Source organism: Mycteria americana, chromosome 7 (assembly GCF_035582795.1).
Source record: "Mycteria americana isolate JAX WOST 10 ecotype Jacksonville Zoo and Gardens chromosome 7, USCA_MyAme_1.0, whole genome shotgun sequence".
Taxonomy (NCBI): Eukaryota; Metazoa; Chordata; class Aves; order Ciconiiformes; family Ciconiidae; genus Mycteria; species Mycteria americana.
The window spans coordinates 19659957-19672734 of record NC_134371.1 but is presented as its reverse complement, the minus strand read 5'-3'; the positions used below and the strand labels follow the sequence as shown (position 1 = coordinate 19672734).

The 12778-nt window shown below is 41.1% G+C and overlaps 1 protein-coding gene across 1 annotated transcript in view; it reads left to right on the top strand.

The window, feature by feature from the left end:
• Positions 1-507: 507 nt before the first annotated feature.
• Positions 508-12778, top strand: part of COL4A3 (collagen type IV alpha 3 chain) — a 66964-nt gene continuing 54693 nt past the window's right edge. The window contains exons 1-2 of the mRNA XM_075509123.1: positions 508-545; positions 733-922. Coding sequence (XP_075365238.1) covers positions 508-545; positions 733-922 — 228 coding nt within the window. The remainder of the gene's footprint in view (positions 546-732; positions 923-12778) is intronic.

Below are 12778 nucleotides of genomic sequence, written 5' to 3'. Positions count from 1 at the left end.
ATAGATTTATATACGTAATATTGTTGTATATTGTTGCTTTTTCCGTATCACTTGCAGTGCTTAATAAAACCTGTAATGCGGGATTTCCTGTACAGCATTCATGACCACTACAGATAAGGTAAGATCGCTGTGGCCAGTCTGGCCAACATACTTTCCAAGTTTGTGCCACCTCAGAACAGCACTTTATTTGGTGAGATGTTACCTTGAACATGCAGTACTTTTGTCAATAACATAAATGTGATAAACTTTACATATTGCCAACACTTTACAAATCACACTTCCGTTCAGAAAACCTTTAAATCATGCTAAGTTATGTGGGAAACCTGGGGACAAACATTTCTCATTGATTTCTCACTGATTTACATTTACACAGTGGGCAGCACTTTGTCCCTTCTGGGACTTCTTGGTCTCCTCTGTCTCATTAAGAAAACACTTGAGGGAGAGGAAAGCGTTGCTGAAAGGAAAACACACCCGTCAGTGCCCGGGAGCGCCCCGGGCTGCGGCGGAATGGCGCTGAGGGCCCGGGCTGCCGCCGGCCTTCCCTGGTACCGCCTCACTCACGCACCCAGCGCTACCGCCTCCCACCTCGCTCCCGCCCCGGCTTAACCGACCCCTTCTCCCCGCCGGGGCGCTACAGGCGACCCCACTCCGGGCGGGCCCTGGCCGTGCCCTTGCTCGGGCGGTGCTCGGGGCTGGCCCGGGCGGGTCCCCGTCCCGGCTCCTGCCACGCAGCCCCGAGGCCGTTCGGGCGGCGCCCACCACCTGCACCCTCACAGCAGTACGGGAGAAGCGGGCGGGGGACGGAGACAGCCCGGCAACCTGGGACACCTCCAGCTGTCCCAGGACGGGGCTGGCCCCTCAGCGAGCTGCCCAGCCCCAGCAGGCGCCGACGCCAGACGGGACGGCCCGTGACGAGCGCCAGGTACCGCCGCCCGGGGCTGCCTCTCCGCGGCGCTCACCTCAGCTCCCAGGCGGGAAAGCCCCCGGCTCCTCTCTCACTCCATGCCCGCTGAGGACGGACGGACGGACGGTGGCTGCCGGCGGTGCCCGAGGCAGGAGACGCGGGGGGGAGAGGAGAGGGGAGGAGAGGGGTGGCCCCGCCGGCCCCGCCCCGGCCAGCCCCGGCCCCTGTCCCCACCCTAGGGCGCCGGGAGCGCTGAGGCGGGTGCGAAGCAGCAACCCCCAGGCCAAAAGCCGTGGGGGCCAGCGTCCGAGCGCCCCAGGCCGAGGTCTGCGGGACGCCGCGCAGGCAGCGCCGAGCGCGGGGATGGCCGGCAGGGGCTGCCCCAGCCGCCTGGCACTGCTGCTGCTGCTCACCCTGCTCTGGCCGGGCCGCGCCGCGGCGGCTGAGGTGAGTGAGCGCGGGGCGGAGGGGCTGGAGCAGCGCGGCGGGGCGGTGGCGCGGGGTCCCGCGGCGGCTGCAGCGTCACCTGGGACAGACGGCCCTCGGCCGTCTTTAGCCTTAGCCTCTCGGCCCCCTTTGCCAGCGCACTGCATTTCGGCGTTGCCAAGTTGTGAGGAACAAAAGGTGAATTTACTGTATCTAAAATGATACGCCTCACCCGCCTCAGGTACATCGCACCCGGGCACGGTGAGATGAGGTACATCTCGCCCAGCTGTGAGGTACCGTTACCCCTGCGCGGCTGCCAGGCGGGGATAAGTAAAGGCGGGGAGGCCCCCGCACAGGGCATTTCGTCACCGCTTGTCTCAGGTGCGAAGGAGAAGCACAGCGTGTCGGCCGCCTAGCCGGGCGGGTCGCAGGGCGGCTTCCCGCGCTTCCAGCTGAGAGGCTGCCGTGAGGGGATGGGGGGGCCTCCGTCCCGCCACGAGCCTGGAAGGCGGCAGCGGAGGCCTGTCCCGCGGGCAGCGCGTCGCTCCGCAGGAGACAGTGGATGTGGACGGCAAGGACAGAGCAGTGTTGGGTGTGGATGCTCTCTGAGGTAAACGCTCTCAGAGCAGCAACTTATCGTCTGGACCACCTGTGCCGCCTTCGTTACAAACTCACTCTACAGTTTGTCTTTCAGGTTTAATGATGAGCATGCATCACCGTTTGGTTCATAAATTCTCCTAGATCATATTGTAGTCTTTGCTGTTCCTTTCTTCTCTGTCTGGTTATAATGTTTAGATGGTACATTCCCAACTGGGAGAAGAGCAGTCAGCTATGAGGGTAAATGGGTCAGTGTAGCTCTCAACATTTCTGGCAGTTACCAAACAGAAAACTGCCAGTTTCAGTAAATTTCTGATAGGCATCAAACACAGGAAACTGCCAGTTCAAATAAATTTCAAGTTTTGTTTCTCCCGTAATAGTCAACAGTGTTAATTTCTCCTTGCATGTGTGAGTAAAGCTCTAACACAGTAAGAATCCTTTACTGCCGATCAAAACATTTTGCAGTTCACCTTTATAAGGAACAAATCTGATCTACTTTGTTGTTGCTAAAATAGAGCCACATTCTGCTGTAGTTCTCTGAAGGAGACTAATTAGTAATAATGTTTCTTGTAAAATATTGCAACTCTTTCACTCACCCATTCTGGGTAAAGTGTCTGGAAACAGCATAAGCACCTCACCAAACATGTTTTCTTTCATGGCACTCTAACTAACTTGCAGTCAAGTTTAGTCAGTTAACAAAGATCTAATTGTTTTATTTGTAACAGAATTAAAATACCTCTTAGTTCTTATGTAAAACAGAGGTACCAGATCTATTTGCAAAGTACACATTTTCTGCAGAGTTGTTCCAGGCTCTGCCTAGGTCTGATCCTTACTCTAAAGCAAGATGTGGAGGATGAATAGACTCAAGACCTGCCTCTCTCTTCTACCAAGTTTGCTGTTCTTTATTCCATTCTTCTCTTTGTCTGCTGGTACCTCCCATCCATTGCCCTTGTGGCTCTTAAGAGATGGACATCATCATGTATGCTTCTGGATGGCTGTTAACAAGCACAGGCTGTGTACCAGGAACTCCTCCCCCCAACACACACACTCTTTTTCTAAGCCTCTGTTCTGGCTGTGTTGATCTTGTCATCCTGTTTCCTGTTTTTATCTACAAAGGAAGGGAAAAGGAGGTGTACCAAGAAGTAAGACCCCACATACGGCCCAGTAAAGCATTTCAGCACTTTTTAGCAACCTCAGTAGGATCCTAGAGTATTTGCCAGTCTTGCAGACTCATGTACCTTGGTTCATGAGCAGCCTTTCTGCTTAAGGTAGATCATGAAGCTCTGAGATACCAGTTTTCTAGAGCGTTGTCATTACTAAATCCTCGTTTACACTTAGTTTTAAAGACAGGATTTGGGATGGTACAAAGTGTCTTCTACAGAAATCTTGCTGTTTAAGCGAAGTTTGAACACAATGTATTGATTCAGTGGTGCTCTGAAAATTCAGTGGATCTCAAATGTTGTCTGAGATTAGCTTAAACTAGATTTGCAACAGCTAACTGAGATCAGTTTAAGATTCAAATGTCATCATTTCTATTCTTGTATGAAAATGCTGATATTTTCAAAAGAGAAAGTCTAACAATTTTCTAGATGATGGAGAAAATAAAGACTTTTTAAAAAACCAATTTTATCTAAACTAATTAAATATTAGTGGCTAATGTTAATTGACATGAAATGATTGATGAATAAATCATTGCATCTTGGCTGGACTGTCCATTAGAAAGAAGTGGGTATTGTTTGTGTTTTAAAATCATGCTACACTTTCATATGAAAATAAATTGATATTTGACCAGCAAGCAATATTTTTGCTGTATGCATAAATTAAAAAATGTTTCAGCATAGAAAAGTTTTAAGTGTGTGACTCTTAATAACTCAATAAGTAGTTTATTCCCAAAGACAAGAAAGAAAATTATTAATTTGTGCCTGCTGCTGTTTTTACAGCAAATTTTGGTCCTCACAGCCATTCACAGAGTCCAGACTTCCCTGCCCTTAGGAGGCTGAACTTTCTGGCACCTGCTAGGGAGTATTATTATCTGCATTCTTGGCCACTGGCATGCTCTAATCACATCTTCTGAAAACTCAGCAGAAGTAGCATCTTCCCATGTCAAAGGCTTTTCCGCCTGCTTGATGTATTCCTTCACTCCAAATACTGATGTTATAATTCTTTGGATTTTCTCACTGTTCACTTAAATACTTTAGAAGAATAATAAAAATTATCAGTATGTTTCCTCAGGGAACAAGGTCTTTCTCATTCCTCATTTCTATTTTTTTCCTCTCAGAAAAAAAATTGATTTGCTTTCTCATTGTTTCATTTTGTTTAACAGCACCTGGAGCTGATACTGTCTTGATGCACATGTACAATCCAATTAATTCTGCTGAGTGTGTCCTGTCTTTTGATACCATCCATGTACTTCTTGTATGTCTTGAAATTAAACACTAATCTAAAAATGTTCCCTGAAATTTGCTGTTTCAAATGACACTAATAAGAAAAATACCTAGGTCAAGTTCATTAGTACTGAATCAATACTGCTTCTTAGTAGCATTGATCATTTTTATGATGGCATCATGTTAGCGTGTGTTCAGAACAGGATACAAGAGGATTTCTACTTGAGCAAGATAACTTGATTGCAAGTTAGCTGCACCTCATGTTACTACCATTTTTTGATTTGCATTGTAATACAATTGCAATACTGTACTAGCTCACAGGATAAAGTTAAGTGCTCTATATTCTGTATTTGCCTCAGTCATTGCTCTTCGTATTTTTTCATCATGTGCTGCTGGCAAAGGAGGGGAGATAACAAACTCAGTGACTATAAGGCTTGAGAAGATCTTTTTTGCATCCCCTTTCTCACTTATGCTTATTGTCTGTGACTAAGATGCAAGTGTTCACATTTCTCAATTAATTTCATTTTTTAAAAATGTTAGGATTCACATGCAAATACTTAGAAACTAGTCTTTTCTTCTTCATGAAATATTTTTTTCCTAATTATATGCAAACTCTATTGCTGTCACAGACAGATCTTAATACATGGCTCTAGAAGGAAAAAATGCAGTGTTCTAGCTTAGTGCTCTTACTCAGCCATGAGCATCTCCAAGGCTGGTAAGAATGGGATGCAGGCTGAATTGCTTTGTTTAACTAGGAATCAAAATGTTGGAGGGACAAAGTGTCACAGTGAGAATTTTCTTTCTCTGCCGGCCTTCGGAAGCGCCCAGGTTCTTTGTCGCACAAGGCGGCTGAGAAGGTAAGATGTGCACCTGAATATACAAAAGAGAGTTCACTGAGCGTGTTAGAAAAACAAGTCCTTTGTGAAGTGCTCTCTTTGATTTGGTTAATATGATCCCAGCTCTGAAGCCAACGGGGGTGTTACTTTGATAATTGGGCCCAATTTATACTAGACTGTTCTGATCCTGATTGCCTCTATAATTAGTTGTAATTCACCTATCATCTCCATAGAGAAACAGGCTGATGTCAGAGCACTGCAAAGCAATGCTTTTCCTACTAGGCCAAGAGAGTTAGCATAAATTAGCAGCGTTGCCCTAATGTTTGTGCATCAAAATATATGGAGTTCTGCTGTCTTAAACCACATGGAGGCTTGCTCTGAGGCCATGAAATGTTAAAGTGTGCTTATGTATTTGCTGCATCATACAACTGAAAGAAGATGAACCTCCTTAGGTGATCTTAGTAAACACCTGTGAGAACTGAACTGTTAACACTTAATGTATAGCCTTTTTCTAACAAATCTACGAGGTAAATACACATTTAAGCAAACCTCTATAGTTCAAGTTATTTTGCTGACTGAATAATATCATTAAAATGATCAAAGTAGGCAGGCAAACACTGGTTCTTTCTTCATTGTTTTGCATTTCATGTAGATGTAACAGCATTTTATTTCGAGATCTGTGCTAGCAATCTCTTCTGCAATACCTAGAGCTGATTTATCATAACATGTCTTTGAAACAAAATACTTTGCCATTAAGGGCAACTAGTATGGGATGTCCGGTCATCTGTTTTACTGTCACATTCTCACCCTACCGCCTAACAAAGTAATACTAGAAGGCTCAGTATGTTGGCATGGATTACAGGAGCCTAGAAGGAAGGTGAAATACAAAAAGGCTTTTTTCTTCTTAACTGTTTACAGCCCCAATCTCTCGTGCATGCACTGAGAAAGTTCCATTTTGCCACACCTAGTGTATTTTTAGTTCTATTTTCATTGTTTGTCTTTTTTTTTTTTTTTAACTTGGCAGTTTTGTGATAGGGTCTCACAGGTTTACAGGTTTTCCATTTGGCCTGGTTCAATGAAGGCTTTTTAACTAGGGCTTTATGCTGCATTTTTCCACAGATCATTTTGGAGAAAGCTGCAAGAAAAAGTGACCTTTTTTTTTTTTTTTTAATCTGTGAAATCACAGAGCCTTTCAAAAAAGCAGAAACCAAAGCATGTGCAATAAGCTTTCTCTGAACAAGCTACTGTTGCTTTCATTGCTATTTGCACCACTTAACAGAAGATGCACACCAGGAATTTTATGAACGTACAAATATACAGGCCTGAGGAGACAACAATTATAGTGAATACCATTCCCACACTCAACAGTTGGGAAGAAATACAAATTGTGTGATGTAATGCTAACCATATTATGGTAGGTAAGCAAAATTTCACTAGTTAAATTGCGTGTATTCTTTGTTATTAGATTGCTCTTTTAAGATGACCCTCTGTTAGGAAGGAAGAGCACGGATGAATAAGCTGATTAAACACCCTTAAGAGTTTGCTACACAAAACAAAATTCTGTGGCCTGAACTGCCTAATCTTTTTTTCTTGTGGAAAGGAAGAATATTTATTTCTTTTGTCCCCGTGTCCTGTTCAAGGTCAGGAGAAGAAACCCAGAGAGATGGGGTTTATGGGTCTGCCTTTGGAGATTTTACCTGTCTGAATATATCGTGAACAGTTTGGTCCAGTTTCTGACAGTCCTCATCACAGTGGCTTCCACTGTAGTGAGATTATTTGTAGAGTAAGATATCGGTCATTATAAATACAAGTATCAAAATTTTCTGTGTTTTAGCAGAAGAAAGCAAACCATCATTCTCTCTGTTTAAAGAGGGAGTAATTCTGTATCTTCTCTTTATAGACCAAAAGCAATTAAAAAACCCCAAAAAACAGAGATTCAATTGAGACCCTCAACTTACAGTTTTCCAAAACTGCACGCAACATGCCAGGTCTACATACATAGATACAGCTTCTAGTGGTCATCTAGAAAAGATGACCACTTTATCAATAAAGCGCAGTGATGACCACTAGGGCATCAATAAAGCCCTAGTGGTCATCACTGCAGAGCTCACAATCAATTTGAGTTTGTGAAAACTCAAGGTGTTGGGTTTTTTTCTAAATTACAACATTTTACCTGTTTTATCCTAACACAGTTATGATAACATGCAGGCACAGTGAAGATTGCTAAGCCCTGCTGTTCTTGCACTCCTAATTCTTTACTGTCAGTGAGTCAGAGGGAAGGGAGAAGCTCCATATAATTAATGGTACTGTATCTGCTTGGACAAGAATATCGTTGGCACCATGGAAGTTGTATGTGGAACTATGAGCAAGATGGCAGAATGGTGTGCTTTCATAAGAATAGTATGAACAGCTATGTTAATGGTAGTTTCTTGGAACTTCCATACAGACAGGCTTATTCACAGCAAAAAAGATATGCTATACAGTAAATATATTAGAAAAAAAGATTTGCAGGGTGTTTTACAGTTTTTGTTTTGGTTTGTTTTTTGGTGCTTGGTTGTGGGTTTTTTTCCCCCCAAGGACATAATTTATTCCATTTAAACATAGGCAAGAGATACCAAAAGCTCTACGAAAATTTTGTTTCCATCTGTTTTATACTGTTTTACTTAAGGTTTATGTTAGTGGGTTTTTTAATTGTGATAAATATGAATAGTTATAATGAAGAGATTTGGCTAACACTACAAAATTGTTATTATACAAAGTTCTTACTGAACAGGTTTTTGCATTAAAAACTAAGAGAAGGTTTTCAAAACAGTTTCAATCTCTGAAGTAAAAAAGGGGTTTCATACACATGTTCCCTTGGCATAATATAAAGTTGTTTAAATGTTCATCTACAGCAGCTTCTTTCATTTCTCCATACCAGTCATTTACCATAGTTGGTTTGCAAATACCGTTATAAATATATCTTTATATTACATAAAAGAGCAAATCCCTTCCAAAAGAACACCTGACAGTTTAAAATTAAGGCTAGAAAGTAAGGAAATTATTATCAAGCTCAGATAGAAACATGTTGTGTGTTCACGTTGTGTGATCACGAATTGAGTGTCTCTAAGTTAGACACAAAATCCTGCTTCTGTGAAGTATTACGAAGGTTTTTTCCTATGATCGTAAATTCTTAGGACTTCTCTTCTGCACCTCACACTGAAAGCAGCACATAACCAGTAATACAAGGCCTATGTCACCAAGGAGGGATATTGATTCAGTAGTTATTCCCTGAGCAAGGTTCCCATTACAAGTGTTTAAAGGAGCTTATTCAACAACCACACTGTCTGTAGCACAGCAGTTGTCTTCCACTGTGTCCTTTGAGATCCAGTCTCCCTAAGTTAGACATTATTGACCAAGTTGTTTATTAGTTAAAGTTACACATGTATTTCTTTATAATGTAAAGTCAAAATGAAATAATTTTTGTCAGGTGCTAGGTATTCAACTGGTAGGCAAAATGCGGTGAATTCTCATAGCATACATGGCTGTTAACAGGAGTCTTCTAAGGTAGGAATGTCTGGCTGCCTTCCAGTTCACAAGTGACTACACAATGTTTCAGGGTTTGGGAACTGACATATTTTCCTTCATCTCATCATCTCCTATTTCTGCTCTATGTTGTCTATACTTATTGAAGGCTTAATAATTTGGTTTTGTTGTACTGGTCCAGCAATCACTAAAAAAACATGAAGTTCTTCGTGGTCTTTGATAATTTTAATGAATTAATGTTTGATGCTTAGAATGCATGAAAAACTTTTAGTATACAGATTGTAATTGTGAGACTGGTATTTTGTTTTGATAGCAATGTTTTGGAGTGAGGGGACTTCATTCTCCAGTACCTTGTACGCTACATGGTGATTTACAGTTGTGCAGCATGAGGAATATGCTGCCAGGGCCACGTATCTACTAACCATGTCTAGATAGAATTACTGACTGTGCTAGTCTAGCTAAGTATCCTAACACAGGTCCATCAGACTCAGAAAAAAGATTTTCCTTATATAGCCTTTTCCATAGTGGGAACTTTTTTCTATACAGCTCTGCTCTCAGATCCTCTGCTTGAGCAAGTTAGGATAAATTTGCAAAAACATAACTGTGTCCAAGCTAGAAGCTTTAGATAGCACCATAGTGTCCTTCAGAAAGTGCAGGATTTCACATCTCTGTGCAGCATACCTACCCCAACACAAGTCTGTAGTGTAGATAAATGTTAAAGCAAAACTTTCCACTTACTGTAATCATAATGCTTTACGCCCACTTTTATTAGATGTAATAGAAAACATGTAGTAGAGAACATTAGAGAAATGGGCCCTTTGTAGCTTTAAGCACTACGTTAACATCAACTATTTAAGCAATATTATTCTGTGTGCTCAGTTGTGGTTTATAGACGCAGCTGGAATGTGTAAAGTGATTACTCTGCACTGAGACAGCTCAGGAAGAATTCAGAAATCTCAGTGTGTCAGCAGCCCTTGAAAATTCATAATCAAGACTCTTAAAGGAGCTGGTTCACTGATACATAATTTTTAATAAGTATTGGAATTACAGAAAACTGGAAATTAGCTGATAATTTACGTCCACTTAGAAAGGACTACTGTGATGACCTGCATATTTGTAGACTGCTCAGGAGACCATTAGTGAGCAGAAAGATGGAAAAGAAAAAAAAAAAGGCGGCATCACAGAAAAATAGATCTTGTCCAATAGGTCTTTTTCCATGTTTTGATGGAGTTCTAATTTAGTGATCCTTGAAGTTAGAAGATAAAGACCTAATGGCAGGATAGGTGAGATGCTAGTAAAGATCAAATTTACATGAAAAATCAGGCTTGCATTTTTTAAAATGAGCTGGATCAGTCATTAGAACCATCAATGAAGGAAAGTGACAGCTTCACCACCCACTTGAGAGAAGACACCTGGGCTATTTTCACTGTCCAGAATAATTAATGGATATCACTTGCACTGCTTTTAATTCATCTTAAAATTCCTCATGTTGCACAGTCATCTTTCATTTATGTTAACCAGGATTTACGTCTGGAATCAATGGAGTTCACCCATGAAATTAAAGACCAATCAGGCCAAAACTGTAAGCTTAAGCCCCACTGCAGCCAGATTACTATATTCCTACAGAATACATTTAATTTCATCTCAGCTTTCATCTGAATGTCTTTATTACTCATCCTGTGTGGTCTTGATGTAGTCTTCATCTGAAACATACTTGAAGAATACGGTGCCTGTTGCCTGCAGCAACACACTTTGCTGCCTCTCTGTCCTGGGTGCAGTATTTTTAATACAAATATGTATTTTGAAATCATAGCTGACCTACTCTGATCTTCTCTGGATCTGGAAAAGCAAACAAATACTCTGACTGTTCTGTCATCATATATGTCATTCCAAAAAAAGATCAATGGAGAATATTGGCTCATCACCCTCACTGGCTCATTTCCTCTGTTCCCCATCTTCCTGCCTTTAAATCATTCCCAGTATGACAGTATTGCCCCACAAATGTGAGTGACAGGACTCAAAGCCCATGCTATTTATAGAAACACCTATCATTGTTTGCTTTTTTCCTTACATTGACTCTTTGTGACGTCCTTTGACATATTCACATTTGATAACATCCCTGAATACATTCTCTGACATCCTTCATATAACTAGTTCTATTGGCAAAGCGCTGTGAGCCATGTAAGATTCTCAGTGATACTCCAAATTAAGTTGCCATGACTGCAATGTAGGAGTAGCAGTGCCATGCTGAATCTACATTGAGCTTTGTATAGGTGACAATGTAGTCTGTGGTATGTTATTTCTTCCTTCTTTCTTAGTCATTTGTTTGAGGGATTCAGTGAAGGAGAGGACTGGAACACTTTTTAAACAGATGCTTAAGTTAGTCACTGAATTGAGGGTAGGAAGAGGTCAGAGCCCCATAGAATCCAAGTCCCATAGTGTAGGAAGGGAAATTCAGTGTTATAAGTAAGGTTGCACCCACTGAACAAAACATTAACCACTGCAGAAAATGTGCCTCAGCGTGTACAACTGTAATTATTTAAAGAACATAGAATGCTACTACTATAACTCAAAACACTTTTGAAAGGAGCTCCTCTATAAATTACTCCAAGAAGGTGTTGGGTTTTTTTAAAATTTTGGTTCATTGGTGAGTTCATTTGATTTGTTATTCATATAATGATCTGACTTTATCCTTTGGCCTAGATTTTAGATCAAAAATCTAGTGCCATCTACCATATCTAAATAGTTCAAATAAATGTAGGTGATTATTATTAAAAAAAAATCACAAAACTGAAAAACATGCAGTAAACCTGTGGCTTTGGTAATGCATTTACTTATGTAGATGTTATTGTGAGGATTTTGAATAAGCCATTAATAACTAATATTCAATTTCCTTATCTTATAACCTGGCAATATACTGTTGTTTTGTTATGGCCCTTTGATAAAGGAGCTGCAGGCATCTTGGAAGGATGTGGAAGCATCCAGTAGTATAAGTGAGCAATGATTTTTTGGTTCAAAGCTCCTTTACAGAAGGCAGAATCTAATCTTATGTAAAAATCGTATGCCAAAATATTTCGAATTATCCAGCTAACTGACTGTGTCATGTAAAATCATCTTTGGTCTTTTCAGTTTAGTTTAAAGTGATATGCGTACACAAAAAGACCTAAATTGATCTGAAAGCTTACTAATGGCAAATTAAACGTTCTAAGCATTCTGACTTCTTGAAGAGCAAGGGCTCTTTTCCTTTAAATAGTTTAATAACCTTATTTAGTTATGTAGCATCATAAGTTTCTACATGTTCATGCATTTAACTTCACATTGAATTATCTGTGATTGTAAGATAAAAGAAAAAGTTTCTTCTATATCTGTACATATCAAGTGTTCTGAAGATTATACCTATTACAGAAGAGTCATTTCATTTGGTGATTTCTCCCCATGTCCTGAAAACTGTGCTTTGCATACAAATACTGTAAAGAATCTGCTTCTTTCACAGGTAGAAATAAGGTGCAACTCCATGAAGGTCTATAGAATTATACTGGTAAATAACTGGTACTAGGAAGATACAAAGCCATCTGTGGCTATTTCTCAGGAAAGCTTTCTATGGTCAGCCAGGATATGCTGCTCCCAGGTACACTGAAGAAATTCAGAGAATTTGGAATACTGTAAGCATTTTTTCCTCAGTAAACAGTACCTTTCCTGGACTCAGACATGTGTCTACTAAATCTGTTAGCTGAATCTTTGCTTCAGCAGTTGAGATTGCTGAGTAAATGGGTCTCATAGGTCTTGTAGTTAATTTACAATTTTCATATGCAAGCCTTAAGAATGTGTTAGCTTGAGTCACCCACCAGCCCCATACAGCAATAAAATGCAGTGCCTGCAATTAAGACTACTTTTATTGTGTACTGTGTTTACGTCTTTCCTTGAGATGCTGAACATTGAACAGTTACAGTTCGTATACTGCTTAGCAGACATGTACCAATAACCTGTGTCACCTCTTTTGAAAAGAATACTTCGGGATGGAAAGTACTGTTATTGAATAGGGAACAAGAAAATTGTTTGTCTTACAGACTATTCCAAATTATTTTGAGATATATGTCGCTTTATCC